At 38.0% G+C, this 24,195-nt stretch overlaps 1 protein-coding gene across 6 annotated transcripts in view; it reads left to right on the top strand.

The window, feature by feature from the left end:
• Positions 1-24,195, top strand: part of LOC100745461 (leucine-rich repeat-containing protein 4C-like) — a 274,466-nt gene that overhangs the window by 230,201 nt on the left and 20,070 nt on the right. For 4 of the 6 annotated variants that reach the window (XM_012386510.3, XM_033321045.1, XM_012386509.3 and 1 more), the window contains one exon: positions 6,230-6,298. The exons of the other annotated variants lie outside the window; for them this stretch is intronic. In XM_012386510.3, coding sequence (XP_012241933.1) covers positions 6,230-6,298 — 69 coding nt within the window. The remainder of the gene's footprint in view (positions 1-6,229; positions 6,299-24,195) is intronic. 6 annotated transcript variants of the gene reach the window in all.

Here is a 24,195-nt window from a genome sequence, read left to right as displayed (position 1 = left end):
CGATCGACACCTCCACAACGGATAGTCTTTTAGCGGGCGCATTTTACCGGGATAAGGCGAGTAATTAGCCGTAATTAGTTGTCCCACTCTTCTAAACCCCGTCCCGTCCGTCAGCAAGCTGTAATCCGATTTTCTGCTTGACAGCGGACGTCGCGGAATAATCGAATCCCACGCCTCGAATGGAAGCCATTAATCGACAGCGGGGAAATATTCCACCTTATTCTCCTCTACTACGCACCTTCGCCCCCGTATTTTGGACGGTTTTTCTTCCATGTTCATCTTGATCGTAGCTGTCGGCGACGCCGTGTAAAAGCTCGTTTGTAAGGAAGACGTTTAAAGGCGAGAAGTAGAAACGAGTTCGAATGCAATACAACCCAAGTTGTTCCAGTATATTCAAAAATTTCACTTTATAGAATTCGATTACTATCGTTAAAAGGTGACGTTTCGTTGCTCGCATTACGCAAACGATACCTGCGACGTTCGAGAATGTATTTATATAATTGAATCGATCGGAACGTTCCGTCTTTGTCTTTATTATTCCGTTAAAGAATATGAAATTTCTATTAAATAGTATTTAGTATAATATTTGTCGTTGTTTTTGGTTATCTTCCAGCTATTTGGTAATTCTTTCACTCCCTCGAGGTATTCGAAACTTTTCAGTCAAATTTCAAGCTATTTGCAATATAAGTAGCTGATCTCATCTTAGCGTGTAACGAGTGTCGAAACTCGCTTCGTATAGTCGACCTTCTTCTTTTTTCGGGCGAGTGCGTAACGAAGTGGAGGGTAGCGATGTTGTTGCAAAAGGAAATTCATTTATGTAAATCACCAAAGACCCGGCCTGTATGTAATAAAATTTGAGCTGCGCCCAGATGCGTGCACGAAAACCTACACAATTTTTCTGCTTGCCTATATCGTTTCCTTTTCTCTCTTTCTTTTCGCTCCTTCTCTCCTCCTCTCCTTTCTTAGCCCTTTTCTTATCCTGCCCGCTTTCGACCAACCTCCGACTACGTGCTACTCCGACTGGTGTTGGGTAACCGACGCTCTAAAAAGCAAGGAAATATAGGTTTGCGTTACGCGATGAATGCCTTCGCCAAGTGCTCGCGTAAAGGACACGGCGATATTTTTCGACCAAGCTTCGCTTGCCATAATAATTGGAAAAGTTTATGCCTCTGCGTCGACGCTCGAAGCGCACGTAATTTTGATCCCAGTGTCATATCGTTTCAATTTTATAAGGTCGGTTACAAGAAATTCATTGCGCGATTAGTATTTCACGATGTTATTCAGCCAGTATCGTAGGCGCTTGAAAGAATGTTTATCATAGCTGTTGTCACAGCCTTCTCGTTGTTTAGGATCAATGACGATCCTTAATTTGTCATAAAGATCAAAATATCCGCTACGCTTTTGGGACACGAAACTTATGTAATATACGTATAATTTTAAGTAGATAATACCCGTTTTTTGTTTCCTTTGTAAATTCTAACATACGTGACACATTGTTCGTGATGTTCTACGTAAATCCATTACCTACATTTTTCAGCAACGTTGTTTGCATTTTTTGTTTATAGACAAAAAAAAACAGCGGGCCCGTTTTCGTAATTTTAGAGGACATAGAGTTGCCGAGCCATTCGTATAATTTTGTTGAACCTTTTGCATAATGCTGTTAGTTGGTCTACCATATGGTAATCGTTTCCCGTGTAAAATGTGATTCTACCATAACATCACGTAATTCCATTAAATAAAGTCTCTTTCTAAATTTTTTTCTAGATTCCGTTGCATTTTTATGCTGTACCATAAAACCGTAGTTCTTATATTCTCATATAGTCGTTATATTTCCGTAGAAAGATGGTATGCTAATCAGATTTTTCGATAAACATATTCGATAATACTTCTTTCATTTCCGTTATAATAATATATTATATTTTCGTTTTATCTCGTCGATATTCTAAATATCGAAATCGTCGCTGATTCTTTTCAGAGAAAAAATTTGTTTTCTGTTGTTAATGACGATCAATGTTCAAAGATATAAACGAGTCTCATCATTGCCTGTTAAATCTTGAGAAACATTTCGTTAACAAATTCGTAGTTCGATTTCCAACCAAAATGACCTAGTAATTTCTGCGGCAGGTTTAGATCTAAGACTTGCTGTATACAGAGTTTCGTGAAACGGTATAATCAGCTTTACGCGCCGTCTAGACGTCTAATCATTCCTTTTATAAATCGACGATGAATTGTTTGAAGATAATTGCGATAACATTCTGTATTAAAGTACGTGATGCAGCGTTTAAATAAAATGTTATAATTTCAAAACGTTCTATATCGTTGCTACGATGTTGTTACGAATTATGACGGGACTGGAACTAGTATTAATCCATTGATCAGCACCTACGTCGACTTACGACTTACGACTTACGGCTTACCTCTTCGTTTCGATTGCCAATCTCTCGAACACTTTTCGCACAAATTGAACGAACCGAAGCAAATTATGTAAGTACTACCTACATCCGCGTTAACAACGATGTCAAATTTTGTTCCGGTTCGTCCATCTCTGTAATCCGATTTCCCACTTCGATTCGTACGGGCGATACTGAAGGAGCGAGTTCAAGCATCAATTTGAACAAATTGAAAAAAGCAGAAGAGGAAGAGATTTTCATTATCCTTGGGCGTGGGATGTCGGCGCTCGTGATTCCGTGATCTCTCTTTAAAACTTCTTAACATGCTAATACTTTCAATATCTGCCGACACGCTTCCCAATTCCCTTCTCTTCTGTATGTATTACTTCCTTTCTTCTCCCCTTTCCCTCTTCCTTTCTTTCTCTTTTCCTCCCTTCTTTTCTTCTTTTTTTTTTACGTTTATTTAAAGGAAAACATTCGATTCTCGACACTCCTGAAAATTCAAGAGAAGTAGTTCCAATTTACCGACACGATCGACTTGACACTTCTAATTTCCACGCATCTTCCATCTCCACCAGATTCTGACGCGAATGCTGTTTCAGATTTTTAGGACCGCTCCGAATGGCTAGGTCGGTGATTCCTCGCCAAGTCTCGAGGTGTGCGCCAAATTGAACTTTTTTTCCTTGCTTGCTTCCAGATTACACGGATGCCTGTTTCGTTCCACGCCAGGCGCCGAATTGCCTCGCCACGGCTAGGCTACACGTTCTTCCCGACCTTTTTTCTTTACTCTGTTTCTCGATTTTCCGTCGACGCTTAACGCGGTACAATCGAAACAAACGATTACCGGACTCTCTTCTGTCGACGACACGGCAAACTCGTGACAAAAATTTCGTTTCTTCCAACGAACCGAGTCGAAATTTTTTCCTGCCAAATATTTGGTTTTAAAAAAATGTACAATCATAAGCGTAACTGTACTTGTTGTAATTCTTTCCAAAGAATTCTCTCTTGGCCGAAACAAAATAAAGAAACTAATCGTGTTACTACTATCAGCCGCCTCCAGTCTTCAGACTTGATTAGACGCTGACGTTGAAATTTGCATCTCTTGAGAGTACGGTTTCTTTAGCTACGATTAGTGGATCCTTTTTGTACACGTTGATCGATCAGCCTCACAGTTGATGTATGGAATTTCGACAAAGGTGGTGGCTTTTCATGACAACTCGGTACCGTTATATCCACATTGTCCATCCTCTGAGTTCCTCTTCGGAATTGTCTGTATGGTATATACATTGTAGCGTACAATATTCAACTTTCAACAACTAATTTCATTTGTCAGGATTTATTTATTTTCATCGCTATAGTGTCACGAACATTTTTCCCAAAGTATTCAAGTTTAGGCAAATATCGATGATTCAAGAGATAGATTTTGATCGATTGTTACGCACCGTTTAAACGTTCGTCGCTCTGTTCCAAAGACTCTTCGCCCGCTCGACGAAATCTTGTCACTTCCGTAGTACTTCCTTACGATATGCGAAAAGTCTGCGAAATAGTAAATCTCCATTTTCGTAGTATAAACTTTGACAATATTTTCGAATATTTTGTTAATTGCGTTGTCGAAGGTCTACCGCGAAATCGTATTTATACGTATGTTGGTGCACGAAAGCCGATTAACCCACATAGTGAAGCGAGCAGTAAAGCCAGTTTCAGCTTGAAAGTTGCGTTCTCGTTTGCAGTTGCTCTGCGAAAGTAAATCGTCGATGTATCGGCGTGTTCGTGTTTTCTGCATAGGAACCCTTCACGGGCTTCAAGCCGTTTGCGAATAAACACTTTAAGCGAGCACGAAATTACGGCGCGTCGTTCGTGCATCCCGCTGGCCAACAGTTTGAGAACGCTTGACTTATTGTCAGTTTTCGTGGCGAGCGACCATAATGCAATTAAACTCGTGATAATTAAGCTATACCAATGAAAGTAGGTGTTCCATCTTTGTTTGAAAACGCGGATGTACACCGATATTGTCGTTATTGTTGCTATCGTTGCTACTCGATGTACGCTTGACGATCATATTACGTCGTTGAGTTTTTTATCTTTTGTGTCTTGAAACTTATAACATACGCTTCACGTACCTATTTACAGCGAACAAAAAAAATGGAAAATCAACTGTACGGAAAAGACATCATGGTTTTACAATAAGGAAGTTACAATTGATAGGTACAATGGATAAATGTACGTAATATGTATGCGAGAATGTAATAGATGAATATTATCAACGTGGTAAAAACGTATGTCTGGTATAATAATTATCGATTGGACTGATTAAATAATCGTGATACAAACGATGAATTTAATTTTTCATATATTTTTCCAACAATATAATAGGGATCTAAGTAATTTGTTATGTAGGTACATGATTACAATTGATATTGCGATTTTAGATTTTCTACTGGATAATCTATAAAGCATAATTACAATGACAAAGGAACCTGTACCTTGTGTAAATTTTAGGACATCATATCGGAATTAATAGTAATGCCTATTTGATTATTCGAGTATTACAATAATCAGATCGAAATTATCTATTAATTATCTATTGCATCGAATAGTGCAGCTTTTTGGAAGAATCTTAATATCGCTATTTCTACACAGCCATTTTGTATATCGTACAGAAAGTAAGTTAAACATTATTTTTTCTAATTGGAAAATAGAATATGAAATATCTCTTGTTCCTCTCCTTCTCATTCTTCTTCTTTCAAAGTACAGAAACTGTATATCGTTACGTAAAAGAAAAGAACAAATAAAATACATTAATTTTTCTGAAAGGGGAAGAACGAAGCGAACGCATCGCTTTCTTTAAAAAGAAAAGTAGGACGAGAAAGTAGATATATTTTATTGGAAAAGGAAAAAAGCTATTCTTCTATATGTGTATGTATTGCCTTCTACGTTATATTTTAAAAGTAATGGAATACGTAAAAAGTGTATCTAAAAAACGAGTAAAAAGCAATTTCCTGAAATCCTATATAACAGACGGAATGTCAAAATGTAAACAAGTTAGAGTACATAAGTAGGACAAACAAGCAGCTACTAGTAGTCAGCGTACAGTCAGCAGTCAACAGTTAAACATCGCTGGGCCGGATGTGCTCAAAAGGGAGGATACTATCTCCCTCTCTAAATATTGTTTGGGGAAATTGCCTGCAGTCAAATATCATTTAACGGGCCTGAATATTTTATTCAATTTCCGCAAGGCACAGAACACGCGGCATCGCGAATTGGCATATCTTTAATTTAAATCTATTATGTATCATCTTTGACTTAAATGTAGTATATCTCTGGTAAGAACGAAAGTAATTTATATCGGTACAGATGTAATTGCCGATTTCATTAAACGAACCTCATAGAAATGTAATTTATTCCTACGTTTATTACAAAATTATTGATTCACTCCACTGAATTGTTTACATTGCGCACATGTTCCAGAATAATCGTTCAACTTTTATTTTATCGATGGTCAGCCATGTCACGCAAATTTAAATAACGTTTACTTTGTTCGATTTAACAAATATAATCCAATTTTGAGTCTTTTATAATAACATTAATGATGCAATTTAATACATTGTAATATTATTATTAGCAGCCGGTAGTAATATCGGATTATTTGTCGCGGTAAATGTTATTTTATAATTCAATTTATAACTTTCTGGGATTAAAAATGGACGTGTTTCTTTTGTCAAACAATCGTGGATTCTTTAACAAACGGAAACTTGTGCTTCAAAATTTAAGTACCGAATATATACTCGTAAAATTCAAAGTCACGTTCCTTACAAATAATTGTTTGCATTATTTTTCAGGCTGTGTCAGATACTACGACGTATCATGGTGTCAAGCGATCAAGTCGATTGTCGGACATTCATTCACAGGTAAATATTTCGATTTTAATATGTACGCGTATACGCTTTGATCATAGATAATCGCGCATATATTATTATTTCGTTCGGTTATTTGACAGCGATAAGGCACGAAAAAGGAAGATCGGATTTAACGATGTATTATATGCTTATTAATCGTCTCTGCGAGAAATAACGCGTGTATAATCAAACGAATATCCTTTTAAAACACTTCAAGCGATACGCTTTTGTCACAAGCAGATCGAGACATTATTTGCATTTTTTCTTCCTTGGAAAAGAGAGATTCTCTTTGACGACTAAATTTCAACTCGTTTACAGACTTTACCCCTTGCTTGCCCTTGTCATTATCGGCTAAAAAGGGAAAGAAAAGAGTCTGCTTTCCATTCACGAAACTGAAAACACGTAAATCTCCTAGCAAACATCAACAGATCGTGTATCGCAGCTTTTCTTTCAAACAGCGGCTCGCTCGAAAGATATCTTTCCTCGTAGATTGCGGGCAAGGTCCTTTCGAGCAGGTGAAAAAAGGCCAGCTGTCTAATCGAATCGTCTTGGTGAAACGAGAATCTACGTTTAATCAGCGCCTTTTAGATGGCCTATAGATAAGGCTCGTAATTAGTTACAGACGTTACTTTGAAGCGATGCCGATTCACCGGGCGATGCGCCCCGTTCAACTTCGGCCAGGCTTTAACCCGGTGCTGGCGTTTGCACGTAATCCGATTTTCCGGTTGGTGTGCGGGCTGTCTCTCGCGAAAAGCGTGCCCGACCGACCCAAAGACTGCGGTGTGCCTTGTCATCGTTTAAAAAATGTAACACGTTCCGAGATATCTCTTCCGACCCCCATCCATCCTCTATCTTCTCTTTCACATCTCTTTCTACTCGAAATTCGTCAAAGTACGATCTAACAGTTGCGAAATTGCGCGTGCACGGATACTGTACGGTCAATGAAGAAAGTATTTGCAAGCCCTTTAAAATGGGATAACTATTTTGAAACTCGACCAGACGACTCGAGTCTTTCGCAAGATGATAGGAGGATTAGTCTACTAGATGACGCGTAAAGTAAATTCTAAAAAAATGGCAGTTGATCCGAATCGTAAAGATAATAGTAAAGACCATTCGTTATAACTTTTTCGTCTGAGTCTATAATGAAAATTTATACAGTACGTTCTGTACATTTATATCAGTGCCGGAAACTTTATCGAAACCGGTCGATGCAGAAGAAAGCAACTGACAGCGGTAAATGTTGAAATTTTTGGGTTTTTGGAGTTATAGGCCAAAACTCGTGAGAAATTGTAATGTTCGGCATTCTTAAACGCTCGCAGATCAAATCAACCGGTTATCTTATTTTTCAAAGTTCTCAAAAAGAAAAAGGGAAATCGTGTCGTTTGGTCCAATTTCAGAAAAACGTACGAATACTTTTTTACGCTGACTGTATGTGAATGTCACAGTGAGGATGTAAGTACATAGGGTTTAACAGTTAAATTTTGTAGTTGCATTTCGTAGAATGTAGATAACGAAACGAAAGATATTATACGAACATAGGAGGCGATTTAAAGATTTAAAAAAAAAATGTTATATATAATAAAAATGCGGAATACAAAGGCAACGATACATTTGCACAATGCGCACATGGAAAATCAATGATCACAATTATTCAAAGATTGTTTTACTCTTTGCAATTTACTGCCTTTTCCATTTGCTAATATTACTATTCCTGAATACTTTTGTAAAAAAAAAAAAAAAATAAAAAAGTAAAAAAACGAGCTAATTACACTGTTACCGCAACGTATATTAGAACCTCGCAGTAGGGACAAAAGGGAGGTTTAGATTCGTTCTTCTTGTGAAAGGTTTACGGATAGGAGCGGTTTGATTGCCATGATGAATACTGTGCCACGAATTATGGTTACGTTTCTGATAGTTTTTACATTTTAATGTTTCGTTACGTGCTTGTTAGGGCCGACATAGAATAACGAGGGGCGTTTTTAGGTCCGGATATATTCAGAACAGCTGCCGTTGTTGGCCACTTTATTCGTTTTGCACAAAAGGACCCGTGAGTGGTTGTACCCGGTGTTCGAAAAATTCTGTTACCGTCAAATATGGTTTCTGCGAGTATTTTGTTATCGAGAGGCCATTATATTTTATTCAACTTTTTCACTCATCTCTCGCATTTATGTTTCTTCTTGATTTTTTATAGCACTATCACTGGCTTACGTTTATTTTGTGAGTATCAACTTTTCGCATATGAAATTATTGGAATATCGAATCGAAGTATATATTTCATTCTCGTTTAAATTTTTGTTGTACCTTATGTACGTAAGTATTCGCTTGATTATAAAGCGTATCATAAAAATGATTATTATCATTGCGAAATTTACACGGTAAGGACAATAACACGTTTTATAAAATGATATATTCATATTTCATCGCACTGTGCCATCGAAAGAAACACAATGTAAAGAGTTATTTTCTTTAGAAATTTCTAATTGAAATGTTCCTCTGTTTCAAATATTTATCCATTTTATATTTATGTTCCATTACATTTCATCTTTTTACCTTTACCGCGTGCTGAATAATTATGAAAGTTCGTAATAACGTAAAACCACGTCCTGCACGCGCTTTTTCGGTGTTAAAAACATACCGCTGTGATTTAATTCTGTTCCATTTCATTTAACATTAATGTAGAGCATTCTGTGCGATACTTCTCTTTCTTTTACGATCATAACGTACACGACAAATTTTATTAAAATACAACACGATTATTTAATAAAAGAAAAGATACATCACGAATTTCAATTCATTTTTACCGCATTAATGTCTTTTCTTAATAAATATGATCAGGAATTGTTCTCCATGTTGAGATATTTATCATGCGATGATATTACGTTTTATTTTAAAATGCAACGAAACAAAGAATTTTCAAATTCTGAATCTATTTTACTATCTATATTACTAATCTATATTACGCGCCTTTTAAAATTTTATACAATATAACGAAAAGTCGCTGCGGTTAAGTTTTTTGGTTCGTAATACGTTACAGTAAAAATTATTGTAAAAAGATATTTTGCTATCCAATATATAAATAGCCATAAACAATTACAGATATCAGTGAGTGTAATAATACAATATATAAGAACAGTTTTATACTATCGTTCAATTTTAGATCTCTCATCCTTGTTACTCGATTCATTTTATTCTTGTCATAGTATTTGTCGAATAAAGGGAACTGCTTGCGTTTTTCCTTTTCTTCGCTTCCTTCGTTCTTCTTTTTTTCCTTTTTTTTTTTTTCTTTAATTGTACAATCACTTTAACGTTTGCAACATTGACATCGACCATTTCCTTGATACGTTGTGCATTATAAAGTTCCGTTAACACGAGTAAACAACGTAAAGGGTATTGTTAAAAAATTTCACACTTTTCATTCTGGTATCTGCGGCTTGTCAAAGCACGGTCGTCTCATATGAGCGGAATTGCGTTTCACAAAAGCATGAAAACGGAGACGCGGGCGAGATACAGAGAGAAACAGAGAGAGTGAAAGAGAGAGAGGCGTTGCAGCAGAATTCGCCATCGAATCACTTGCAGATTCTATCCCAAATTTCCCTCGGTTTCGATGAAACCGAGCGTTTGTCAATCCTTTTAAATAAAACTATGCTTCGCTTGTTTCCCGTTTTCTAAAGTAATCAAACATTTCCAGTGTTTAACGTTCCAATTTTTCCTGAATTAACGAAGCCCCGGTAAAATTCACACGAATATCTATGAAACCTGTCGTGTATAAGGGAGAAAATTAAAAACATATATTTTATAAGCAATTGTATATTTAGTTCCGAATGAAAATTGCACTTCAGGAAAATTCATTAACTGTTTATACGAATTTTTAGAAATTTATCCATCGGTCGTGTTATTTGCATTATGCAGCGATTTGTCACGTGTATTGTGCAAAGCGAGTCTGTGTACCTATTTCGTTTACAGCATCGTAACAGCAAAAGTGAGTTTCATATTTTTTGAACTTGCCTGTTACGAACCCGTGCTATTTGAACTTTACATTCTGGAACCTGCAACTTCTGAACTCTACAATTTTCAAACTTGCTACTCCGGAACTTTGAAATTTACTGGATTTAATGCACTTTACAAAACACGATGGTTCGCAAAATGACGCGTAAAAACTTGCAAATATTCAAACAAAATATTCGACCTGTCCATTATGTATTTGTTAATTCGAGAGGCAGACTTTCTCACCACTTTCTAAAACTTGTTCAGAGTAAATGAAATATCATACAATTAATTTAATTACACAGCGAAATTGTATGAACTTCATAACGATATTCTGTTGAATCGTTTGTGCCGGTGGAGTGTCATTTATCGTTTTATATTGGTGATCGTCTCCAAATACCAAAAACAATCGTCGATTTTACTGTACATGATATTTTGCTGAAAATACATCGCTTACATGTGTCGGTATTTGTACGATTCGACGTCACGAGTAATTAAATTCCCTTTGCAAATAATATAATTTGACAGATTACACATACAAGTAAAACTTATGTTTTCAAACATAAATAAATATATTTGATAACACAGATCCGTGTAAACAAGTGGTTGCACGAGTTAATACCAATATGCTCTGAGTAATACGTAACATTTGTAACAATCGTATTGCAACGATTGTAACGATTACACGGAACGTATAAATTACGTAGAATTGCCGCTGTAATAATTGTGCGGATCTGCGTGTGCGTTGTTTTGAATATAAATTCCAAGGACAGTGGTAATAAAAAATAATTCGTTTAATATCCTACACAGAAAGGGGAATTACACGTTAGAAATTTACGTAATGTCTTTTCGTCAGAATTTTTGCCTCTTTCCTCAGTCGATGCTCTTCATCTTCTTGCATTCGGAGAACACGTATTGAAAGACGCCTATTCGAATAAACATTTTTGTTACCGATCTCGAAATTGTTTCTAAATAAGTATCTGTCTATCGTCGTTGTACATCATCGCTCAGAACTTTCCTTTATTGCGCACGGCATCAAAGTCCGAGCAAGAGTGGTGCAGTTCACTACGTTGCAACGCAGTCAGTCTCAAGAGAGTACGGCAAGGTTCAAACTTGTTTTCGCGTCATGTACTCTTGAGGATCGTGCGAGTTTAATGTTTTTAGCGTTACGTTGCTTTCAGTAATCTTCGCATCACGTCGTAATTTAATCTTCCGTTACTAACAAATAAGAAGAACGTGTATACCGTGGAACTTTTATCGACGCTACCGAAAAATATTATACATACTATACGATCTTACTATTGATTATATGTCGATAACGTCAATCTTTAAAATTTCCCATACAGTTGGTTGCAGTTTAAATAAAAAGCAAAATAATTTTGACTACAAATTTCTATAATAGACCTTATATCTGGACGTCTCGTGATGTATGTACCAATACTTGATTTCACGATGCTGTAAAACCATGCGCTACCAACGCGATCATTTATTATTAACACGAAAGTACAACAAAGGGGCATATCGATTGAAGGGCTCGAAATATGTCGTAAATTTTCAGCGTAATGGTTGTGCGCGAAAACGACGCGTGCAAATAAACGCGTATTACTCTGGTAATGGAAACGCCGCGCCGGATCGATGAAACTGCGACGAATCGGTGTTCTCGGCTGAAAAATATAAGCTATAATATTGCCGAATCTCGTGACAGCTGTCAAACTGTGACGTCTACAAAGCGAGATACGACACGATTGCATTTTCACGAAACGTTTCGCGGATAGGAAACACGGAAGTGTCGAGAGCAGAGAGAAAACAGTCAGTTTCTTATTCGAGTCCTGCGTTCCGTCAAACAACTTGCATCTAACAAAAATATTTATCGCGTTGTTCTGTAAATAAGAATTGACACGTTAAACCAATAAATATTTCCCTTGTACACTTCCAAATTACCGGCTGATTTAAAATAGACAGTGAAATTGACTTATTTATTTCGTTTTGCGATTAACGAATACAGCAGTGTGCGATCCTCGTGAAGCTGGGTGAAAAATGTTCGATTAATGTGTATACATATATTGAGAATGCTGACAGGTGTGAGACGAGATAAAAAATGATATACCTACATATTCCGAATGAGAGATTCGCCTCGAAATTTGAAATTTTGATACTACGTGACTATATTTCATTTTATCAATGGTTTAGAACTTTCCATTTTTCTGTTTCAAAAGCTTTTCAAGAATATTTTCTGCATAAATATTCCCCGTTAATATTAATCTTTGTTACGATTTCGTTATAAAATAATTATTGTAACGAGAAACCGTGTCACAGTACATACATATTTATTTAGCTAAAAATATCTTTTAGTGGTTTTGTTTGGAATTAATTATATGGGGTTTTATATCATGACAGATGCATATACATACAAAATCGTAAATAAAAGATCCGTGCTTTCGTTTCAAATATACGTGTTTCATCGAAGAGTTTGCACAGAATGCGTATAAAATGTAAGAAAAACGACAGATCGCACGATCTACGTTCTTCGCGATTCTATTTTTAGCGGCAGCCCTTCAAGAATATCTCGAAGGAAATCATCAAAAGTTATGCACAATCTTAGATCAGTTTTTAGGGTCAGATGCGTTTTAAACTTTGGTTGCTGAACTTGCTAAACTCATCTAATACGAAACTTGGTAAACGTCCGAATCTTCCAACTCAAAAGCCTAGATTTCTTCTATTCGTAATTCTGTACACTACGGATTTCGACAAACTTATTCTCAATTTTGCTAAAACTTTGATCGCTATGAGGCGAACTGAAAACTCGCGAATATTCGAATAACTATAAAAATGAAGGAAAACTCACTCACTCGTGTCAAATAAGAAGCAAACATATTATACAACCAGAACTATTTTATATTATCATTCGCAAATATTCGAATAACGTACAAGATACGACGAATACAATATTTCTATTTCTCGAATACGTGTAATGACTACACTTATGCAGTTAAGAGGAGAAATACGAAAAAAAAGAAACTGTATTTCTATAAAGAAAAATCTTTATTTCGGTTTAGAATCGCTCAACGACAGAGAATCGGTTAAATTCTATCCAAATCGCCAAACCGTTCTCTAAAACGAAAAAAGAAACTTCCAGTTATAAATCGCCTTTTCAGTTATATCCGCTGTTTTTACCGACAGAGAGCAAATTGAAAAGAGACCGAGACTCCGGTTATTCCACTCAGACGTTTTCTTTTTTTTTTCTTCTTCTTCTTTTTTTTTGAGTTTGACAAGCCAGCTGCTTAAATTCGGTTTAAGCCGCGGATAAGCATCGCACCATCCCCGGGAAACTTCGTTTTAATTATACACTATTTTAATACAGTCTGCCTTTATCGGCGATGCGAACTTTCCTGTCGACCGGACGAGTTTTTATCAAAGCTTCTTCTATCTTGCGAGGCTCTTAAATTCAGCGACTCGCCGTTGACGCTCGCCCGACTTTTTCCCCTTTTCGCGAAAACTTCCGCTTTCTTTTGCCCCCCTCGCCTTTATTTTTCAGCGCAATCGTCCCTGTCGCGGAGGATTAACGCTGTTAACCGAACGTTCAAAACTTTAACTCGTATACGTAAAATTCCAGCCAGTCGGCGAATTTGTTCCAAGCGAGATCTCGGCGAAACGATGTAACCGTTGCAAACGCTTTGATACATTTCTTACGAGCGGAACTGTCGTCACGTAACGTCGCTTTCCCATCCTTTTTCGCGCTCGTCGATCTTCCAAATTGCCTCCGGCAAGTTATTTATCGCGAGATTTCGCTAAACACCATCGATCTTCGACTCGCGTACAACTCGATTGACCGCGAACGCCAGCTCTTGAAAAGCTCAGACGCTTTCAGAACGATTAAAAGCCGATATTGAATTCAGTCCGTTGCTCTACTCGAGTTCGGGCGAAACTTACACGACGGTTAATTTTCAATCGATCGTACCGCGGAACGGAATAAAACCGTCCGATTGTAGAGAGGGCACTGGCTTGGATGGCGCGGATCTGCCCGTGAAACGTTAAGCTATCCTTTCTCGCGACGACTTTGATACCTTTTCGCTACTTGTACGCCGCTAAACCAAACGGCGCGTCGATGAATCGACGAAGGAATAAAGCACGTTTCAATCTCGGTGAAATTCGTCAAACGCTTTGTCGAAGGTGCAACGGGGATGGATCTTCACGCGCCACTACAACTCTGCTAACCGGAATTTCGCCTGGAAACGAGAATCGCAAGTTAAGGAAACCGATGGAAATTCGAAAAATTCTCTTGTTCCCGTTCCTTCCAAGGAGGAGCAACTTACAACAACGTCGTGGTTTCGTAGCGTTCCTCTTTGAATAGAACGCGAATTTTCTATAATTTCACTGTATGCGATTTCATTTTCATCAAACCGCAAATTTATGTTTATAAACGATTTCCTTACTCGCAGGCGAGCCTGTAGAAAGTTTCCGTTACTCGAACAATATTTCTTCTGTTTGATTGGAATTATTTTATTAAAACCATATTTCGTGGAAGTTGTATCGATATACGGCGCTGTGAATAATTATCGATTCAAACACATTTTCCGCATTATTTCCTCGATATTTCCAAGAAACCACTGATCATGCCTGAACATGTTAAATAAAATTGTTTTTGTAAAGGATAAATTGAACGCTATAGAATATCAGGAGATGGTACATGGCGAATTATTGCCTTTCGCAATTGAAATAAAAGACCATTTTTCTCCCTTCATACAGCTGCCACTACAAGATGTGCTTTTAAGATTTCGGAATAGGATTATTACCATGGCTAGTATTGAGTCCTGAACCATTGACCCGAACTCGATCGAGAACCTATAGGAAATTTTTAGCAAGAAAAGTTTATGGTCAGGAGAAGTCACCTATAGAAAATATCGGTGAACTTAAAAGGGGAATAAGATACGCGAATATTCTTTATTCGTCAAAACGAAACTGTGAATAAGTTGGTGGATAGTGCACCTAACAGTTTAATGGAAGTAATCGAAAATAAAGAAAAACCCACTAAATATCGAACGAAAACGTAACGAAATTAACATCGTGTTTATGTCTTTCCACAGGCATATTTTCCATACCTCGAAAGAAGACAATTTTTCTTTGTTATACACCTTCGGTGTTGTTTTATACTATAATGTGAAATTGTACAAACGATTTTGACAATTTTTCTTTCAATATTACGGAACATATCTACATGCTATGTGTACCGTTATAGTTTACGTGTCTCTTGGTCTTCAGGCGATTACGTTAACTGCTAAGTAACCTAACTGCTATCCGTTTAGCGCGAAACGAGCACCGATATGAAATTTCCAAAATAAAAGAGACGCCCTTTTAAATGCACGTAGACTAATTGGTACGTGGTACTAACATCGATTCGAATAAATGGCCACAATCACGGATCGAGTGCTTATCTCTTCGTGCACGTTGAAAAATACAGCAGCGTGCAATATAGCGGTAGTGACTTATCAAATCGTAACGGAATATCATATATGCCGCTGTAGCGTTTCTCGCGTAGAACGGCAACGGGAATACGAAAGAAGCGAGCCAACGGAAAAGAGTGAAAAATACGTTTTCCACAGTCGAACAAGTTGCGAGTATTCTTTATCGAGATCTCTTAGAGATACGGAAAGTATACTATTTTTATTATCGCCGATAGATATCTTTTAGCAATGTTGCGAGCATAATTTATCCCTGATCCCTTTCAGTTACTGATACAAGCCCGAGGACTTGTATCAAGATATAGTGTCCCGTTTATGGCCGTATCTAGCTACTTTTTTGTCACAGACAGGAAGATGCGACCCTCTTTTTTTTTCCACCGCCTTCGAATCAGGAAAGTAATCCTTCTTAAGCTGATTGAAACGTTTCCTGCCGACGGAAAGAAACAGCCGCTAGCAAAGGAAACGTAACATGTTTTCGGTACGAAAGGTGCATTTAATTGGATTCTGTGGAAAATTTCTGTTGATTTTATTCGAATAAAAGTATAAATAATTAGACGATGAAATAAATATAAAATTTTATTAATTATTTCGCTTTAGACGTCGATGACATCCAAAAGATTTAAAGAACAGTAGTAGCGATTGAATAGGTATCGATATGACCAAGTTCATTTTTTAACAAAATACCGCTAAAATCTTCGATCCTGTTCAACTGTACGTAGATATGGAGTTACGAATTTACGAGGCAGCAGCATGGCCGATATTTTATGTAGAACATTTACAAAAAGCATAAAAGAAGAGAAAAAGTAACTCTCGGCTCTCGTAGCAAAGAGGGAAAGAGCGTTCATGCGTTTTGGTTGACGTCACGAAGCAACGTATGTATATTCCGTGTTCGTCGACAGAGCGTTTCTTTCTTCTTGTTTTCTCGCTTTCCACGAGACGCTCTACGAAATGCAATCCTGCCGTCACATATTCTGTCACACTTTGACAAACAGCTGGTAAGAAGCGAATCGCGATGTACAGGATGTTTCACAGAACGTTGTAATTTCGTTACGACGAATTATCTTCATCGGCAATGTGAAAGAAAGGTTCGTCGCTTTGCACTTTTGTTAAAGACTGTTTGTAAAAGAAAAAAGGAATATCAAACGAATAATCAGGGTGTACTTTGGCTAATTTAATATTACGAAGTATACATATCTGTGCGCGTTGATACAAATTATTATTTATCTTATTTATTTATGATGTCTGTGATTATCAGCACTCGCAATTAATGTACTTTTATGGGATAAAAATGGCGCAGATCGATAGAGTTATATTTTCATACATATGTAATTTTTCGAAAAAAAGTTTCAAATGCCCTCGTTGATACGTTTTGTATACCACTTGGAAGCGAAGACGACCTGCCAAATTCTTGCTCCTCGTAGCCAGAACTTCTCGAAATATTGAACAGCCTCTCGTTGGCTGTTGAAACGATATTTCGCCCCGCGAAGCTACGGTGCTTCGTCGTTTGTTTTATCACCGTACTCCCCCTGGTCCTTGGGAGTGACGAGTTGTCGATAACCTCTTCCTTCTCGTTTTCCTTTCGCCCACTCCTCGCCTCTCGCTCTGTTTCCTTTCAAACTTGCCGCCCTTTTTACCAAAGAATTTATCACCCCGTTTATTCGTCATTCCCTTCCTCGTTCTGGTGAGAATTTCACTCCTTCGTATATAATAAGATCATAAACGAAGCATGTATAGCGATAATAGGCCGAAAATTTACCTTTACGCGCGTTCTTATCTTTACAAACTCGTACCTACTTTCGGTATGACGGAAATAATGTCCTTAATTTGTTTGAAAATTTGCATTAGTTAATGTGTCGAAACACATTGACTTGTGATTTTTTGTCAATCGAATATTTCTATTCCGCCGTACTAAGAAGATGTACTAATTTCTCTCGGTAAAATTCTTTTACGAATGAATTCAATTCACTGATAAACTTAAAGCATTCTATAAGCTAGAGAGAAAAGCACGAGATAGATAGTTTCTTTCCTTTTTTTTTTTTAATTTAATCGTATATTTTTTTAACGCATTATATTTAATAAAAACAAAGATTAAATATAGCGCATGTTTGGTGGAAATATCCAAGCGATTAACGCTTAAATTCGTAACACTATTCGCACAGCGCTATTTTCCCGATTCGTTAACTCGTTTCGCTGAAGCGAAGCGAAAATATATTTCTGCGCGTGACGTTACCAGCGTGGACCGAGAAATGAACACTCGGAATATGAGAAACGAGTATCGCGGTGAAGAGATTAAACAAAATTGCAAATTGTGAAATAACAGTCTGCGGTTTCTATTTCTGACCCCATGCCCCACTTTCTTCAGACGTATATTTAATAAACTAGTTTTTATATCCGGAATCGATTCGAGAAAATAACGTTACGACGATCTACTTCCTGCCAAACACTGTAGTCGAATTCTACGCAAACATATTAACATATTAACTCGGAGCGAGCGCATAAAAGACTTTAAGAGACTGTTGGAAAAATGATTTAAAGCGAAAAATAAAATAGCGCCCTGTCGGAAATCCGTGAAAACGATGCCACGATTATTCGATAGTCGTAATTACAATCGCACGATTGATAACTCCATTACGCTACCATGCCACGTTCACTTATAAATCTAGTTTGCAGGTTAATTGCATAATAAATAGAGTTTGCAACAATGCTGCCTGTCGATACTATGTCATGGCATTCGCCTCGGTAATTACGGCTTCTATCAATAGAATACATCGAGCAAACGATATAACCGGACGAGTAGAAAAATCCTTCCGCGCTAAGCGTTGCTTTACGTTGAATTACAAAGGACAGAGGAAATCGTTGATGCAGAGGGAAAAAACCGGTCCGAAAGACGAACCGGAAACGAGGCGGTTTCAACTTGTCGGTGAATTAATCGTCGAAAGTTGGTGACGTACGAGCCGATAAGCGGGAAAATTGTGGAAGAGCATCGCTTTCGTGGGTGGAAGAGGGAAATGCGACTTCGTGCGTGACAGCGACCTGTCATAACGAGATACAAGGAGAGATAATTTCTTACGAGGGTCCAGTTCCGACCAGCGAAGGAGGGGTACATCGAAACAATGAGAAAAGGTGAGAGGGGCGAAAATGCGAAGTCACGTGATGGAAAGAAATATTCGGCGTGGCTTGGAGGTTCGAATCGTCGAGGTTGCAAAAATCGTCCCTTTCTTTTTTCTCTAGCTTGCTAATTACTTTGTTTTGGTAGCATCGTCTCGTTAGCCTGTTTAATAAATTCCTCGTGCCGGTGCTATTTGTCTGCAAATATTCGTGCATAGAAAGTACGAAGCGATGGCGTTCCCGTGGTGCAATATTTTTAAATAATAAGTGGAAAAATTTAATTTCACGAAATATTATACTTTGCGTAACATTTTTCGTCATGTTACGATACGAGATGTTCGCACAATTTTTGTTAGCTTCCTATTTCGTTACTCTGATTTTCTCACAGAGAACGAATCGCATACATTTTTCATTTACAACGAAAAATGAATAATAAATATTGAATAATCGATAATTTGAGAATGAAAGAATTAAGGAACAAGTGGTATCGGCTTACATCATTAGGATACATGTTATATCGCTAACGCACGTATTGTAATATTAAATGATAATAAATCGAGATAAATAAAACACCATAACGCGTATGCATATAGCATATCTCCTATATAGTCCCTACATACATTTTCTATATTATTGCGTATTACATCGGCATAAATATAGACATTTGACTTAGAATACATCCGTCCCCCGTCGCTTGTTACAACTTTTCACAGAAACTTTTTCCGTGCTTTGTAACGACAAGCATGTGCTTACTCGTTGTGATCCGGTATCGCGATCAGGCACACCTTCTCCCTTGTTAAAATTTTCTTCCACGTATCTGGTTACTGGTGCTTGTCCGACCTTGTTGACTAACGTTTTCCCGTGTTTGAGCTAAATCTTGAGTCAACGATACCAACACAAATATTATATAACGATCATTACTTCCGCATACATCCAACAGTTAGGAAAAAAGAAACGCGTATTCAAACATTCCATTCGGCAAATCTCATCCGTGGACAAACATGATTCCGCTAAAACAACGTGCAATCGCTAGCGACAGGAGAATCCGAATAATATTCTAAACGCGTGACGCGCGTTGGAAATATAATTCACGGAATTGAACGGAATTTGCGGCCTCGGAGGGACAGATATGCAGGGCGGTTCGCTTCTAGCTTGAATTATATCAAGTATCAGGCTGAATTAATTGACGTGTACCCAACCTAGCCGCCAAAGTGATTCAACTTCCACGAAAGCGAAATTTAATTTCGTCCCGAGTCACGACTCGGAAATATTTATGTACGATCGAAGCAGCTGCAATGGATTTCCTCGGTTTATTGTCTAGCGTTTCCTCAGGATAGAAGCGTGGGGTGCGATGTGTGTCGTCGCATATTTCGCTTGGCGTGAGCTACCGATACTTTCGTATCGACCGTTTTTCGGTGCTTCCTTCGCCGAAATGTCACACGTCCAACCTTCTCGTAAGCATGAACGGTTTTTCGTCGACCAGTTTCGCAGTTCTCCTGATCCGTGCAAAGATATTTCAGACGTTTCATATATCGTAAAACCTGCGAGGGCAAATCTGATACATTTGCATTTAAATCATTCGTTTAATTCTTGCGTCAAGGTAAATAAATTTTATATAGAAATATGTCGAGGAGGGGAGCATTAAAATTCTAAATGTTGATATATAATAAATTAGGAAATGCGGAATTGTACGTCTCTTACTTATTTTTCCTAATTTTTCCGTAACAACCTACTGCCCCTGAATCGCAATAACGCGAAGATTGAGAAATATTCACGCTTTGATACGACATCGACGTTTTCCCTTTTCTTCTGCGCTTGAAGCATTGGCATAAAATTTTATTAGAAATAAAGGAACGAACTTGCACGACATTCGTTGAACTTTGCATTTGCGAAGATGTATAAAAATAAATTTCATTCGATTCTGTTAGTATCATACTACACGATACTCATGTACAAATTGCATCCAAGTTTGTACAACTTCTTATGCAAGCCCGATGCCAAATATACTTGCGTACAAATTTTTGAAAATGACGTAACAAGGGCAATGTCGGACATACGGCGTCGCACGTGCGACAGTTAGAGGGGTAGGCAGCTTTAACAAAAAATACCGGCCGGTCGCGTCTCAACCGAATAAATTCGTCAAGGTCAAATTACATTAGGTCAGACTGGAGGATTCGTAGCATGAACGTAGGGTACCGCATTCGCGGCAAATGCAATTACACCCCCTTTGATCGCGATTATAAAATGGCAAATCCGGGACGAAAAAAGAGGGAAATCCGAGGGCCAGATTGGTGGAGTAACGGGCGGCGATTCAGCGAAGCCAGGCGAAATGTATCGCTTTTAGCGGCACAAAACGGATTCGTGACGTTGTTTTTCATTCTCATCGGAAAAGAAGCAACGTGCCATTTCCCTCGAATCCATATCCGGACGCTTGGCTCGACTATCGGCCAAATGTCGATAGACTGTTGCCTGACAGTCGGAATACAAACGGGGCGACGATATTGCCATAAAAATACCGGTACTCGTGTACAAAGCCTCTCCTTACTTTTTCTTCTATTTTCCCCTTTTATCATTCTCTCGCGCACATACACGAAAACACGTGCCGTTTCGCTTTCCTACGCTGGTTCCTTCTTCCCTGTGTTTCATCGTGAATAATTGCCGAGGTTCGAGATTTCCAAAAATTTTTCGACTTGTGTTTGACAGATCGAATCCTCGTGGAATAACGGATGCATCGAAAGCGCAACAGAGAGACCGTGTTTTAACCGGTAATTAAAAACGACACTTTGATTTCCTTTTTTCCCGCCAATCGAAACGCGTAGTTTGGTTAGAAAGTTTATGCGAGATTGCAAAAGTTTCAACAGCTTTGCTTTCCTCGACACCGGCAAATAAGTTGCAAATTAGGTTAGTTAAACTCCGGTCCAAGTGCGTGGCTTTTTTTTGTAAAAGCTCCGAAAAATAGTTGCCCCCTTGAATGTAACGTCTTTTCATTTAGTAGGACATTTAGATGTCGATGTTTGTCGTTTTGCTATCACTGGCCGATGCAAGTTCGAGCTTCCACGTTCATCTTCGCGTCAAAAGCTTTTAGTAAGAAACGTCATGCTATAATTAATACATCGTCGGTAGATATATTTCGCGTTATTATTATTTATTCGTGTTTTAAGAATGCGAATAACGTACAAGATGCCTGCTTATAATTTCTGCCCCGTTTGCAATAGCAAACGTAGATTGCAATAGCAGCATACACGTCACGTGTCACCTTAATCTTACATGATTATACATTGAACGTAATATGTACATATGACGAGATCTCGGCTAGCGATATAAAGATGTTAGAGCAATTCTTACATCTTTAAAAAACTTAACTGTTAACAGTGGACAATGCCCTTTTCTTGTCTCGTTTCTTTGTCTAAGCGATGCAAATTAATTTCATTAATTGCTTAAAATTGCTTCGCAGGCAACTGGAAATTCAAGAAAACTCGAAAGATCTAATAATTAACGCGAGTAACTAACACGATTCGTCGTTTATCGAACGGTATCAAAGCGTGGCTAAGATTTCCACGAAACAAGGGTAGTTCGATTACTGCGCAGCTAAATAGCCCTCATCATTCGCGAACACTTCGTTCAAATCACGTTTTATAGACGAACGTTAGCAGATTTCTGGCGATCTCGCGAAGTTATACGTGCTCCGGGAACTGTTACACCCGAATGGTTTGGCTAAAACGAAAATCCGAGGCGAACTATCGACGTGGCTTTCAATCAACGAACGCATTAATGTTTCAGGCAACGAGAGAAACAGCCGGGAAAATGGGTCAAAATTGTTATGATTCGCCGGGCGATTGTTGTCATTGTAAATGCAAAGCTTTTTAACGTTTCGAGACGTTGGTTGGTTGGTTGAATCGTTCGGTTGGAAAGAATACATTGAACTTGATCGAACGAAAGTCGAAACTGTGCACGCAGACACTTAATTGTTTAACGAAACCAATGATATCGGTCGTATTTTCATTCGATCGTTCGCGGTTGAACGCGAAATATAAACGCCGGCAAAGACGCGAGACTTGCTTTTGATATTTAATCGGCTGCAGATATTTTTTTTTAATAAAGCTCGTCGTTCTACTTTTAATTAAATTTTTTCCTCGGCGTCACACTTTTCATGTTTTTCTTTTACATAGCAACAAATTTTTCTTCCAGCGAAATTACCGAACTAACGTTATATAGGTATCTAGGAGTGCAACAATTTTTTATTTACGATCGGCGTAAATGTTTAACGAAATGAAAATCATTGGCCGGCGACGGAAAGCAAAATTCAACCGCTTGAAACGTAGAATTTTCGTTTTTGCCAACATCGATAGCTAACAGAGGTGTGATAAACTCGGCAGTCTCCGTAGGGTAAAATAGAAATTACTTTTTAACAGTTGCTGGAATCGATACGTTTGACGGGGAGTTTAAAGTCTAAAAGAAAGTTTGCGTCGTTGCCAAAGTTTCATGCACGGTTTAACATGCTACAATAGGTGTACGTTCCCTTCTCGCGAAAAATGTACCAAGGGTATGACACGGGTAAGGTTTGAGTTCTGTCGGAGAGGATTAGAACCTAATTAGCTGGTAACTGAGTAATTAGACATAGGACAGAATTATTTACACGAGCAATTAAGCTTCTAAAGTCAGCTTTATGAAAATACGCAACGTCCGCGTCAGCAATATGGTTTAAACTTTGCACATTGTTAACGCGAATCTTGTGGATCAGTGTGATATTAAATATGCAAAGTGTACCGTAATTAACAAATAGTTAGAAAGCTACTTCCGCAACTGAATATAAGGTGAAAATAAAAAGACAAAAGATGCGTTTTAAGCGTTATTTGCTGGTTATCGATTCGAACGATTCCTTTTTCTATGAGTAAGAATCAATTAGATTTGTACAGAAAACACTGTATTATATTAAACGGTATGTTCTTACGACAATATAAATAACGAACCACGCACCTCTGCGTAATATTGGTAGACGTGGCGTACATTAACCGCGTGCTAAATTTGTGCCAAATCAGTAGCTCGAACGTTGTGCATTCGCCCTCATTAGCAGTAACCAGGTTTCGAATAATCTCCAGCTAATCAGTTAACGTCTTATGCTTCCATTAGATTAGAGTCAAATTACACAGCATCAAGGAGCAAGCAATCGTCGGTCACATACGCTACCTACCTGTCATTTAATTATACATATATGTAAGATGCATTAAAATTATGTAATTTTCTATTACTCTCTCTCTCTCCCTCTATCCCTCAATTTCTCCCGCTCTCTCTCTTTCCCTCTCTCTCCCTTGCTCCCTCCCTCCTTCACCCTCTCTCCCTCTCCCCCTACCCTCCCTC

Source organism: Bombus impatiens, unplaced genomic scaffold (genome assembly GCF_000188095.3).
Source record: "Bombus impatiens unplaced genomic scaffold, BIMP_2.2 scf_0389, whole genome shotgun sequence".
Taxonomy (NCBI): Eukaryota; Metazoa; Arthropoda; class Insecta; order Hymenoptera; family Apidae; genus Bombus; species Bombus impatiens.
This window is presented reverse-complemented; position numbering and strand designations above follow the sequence as displayed.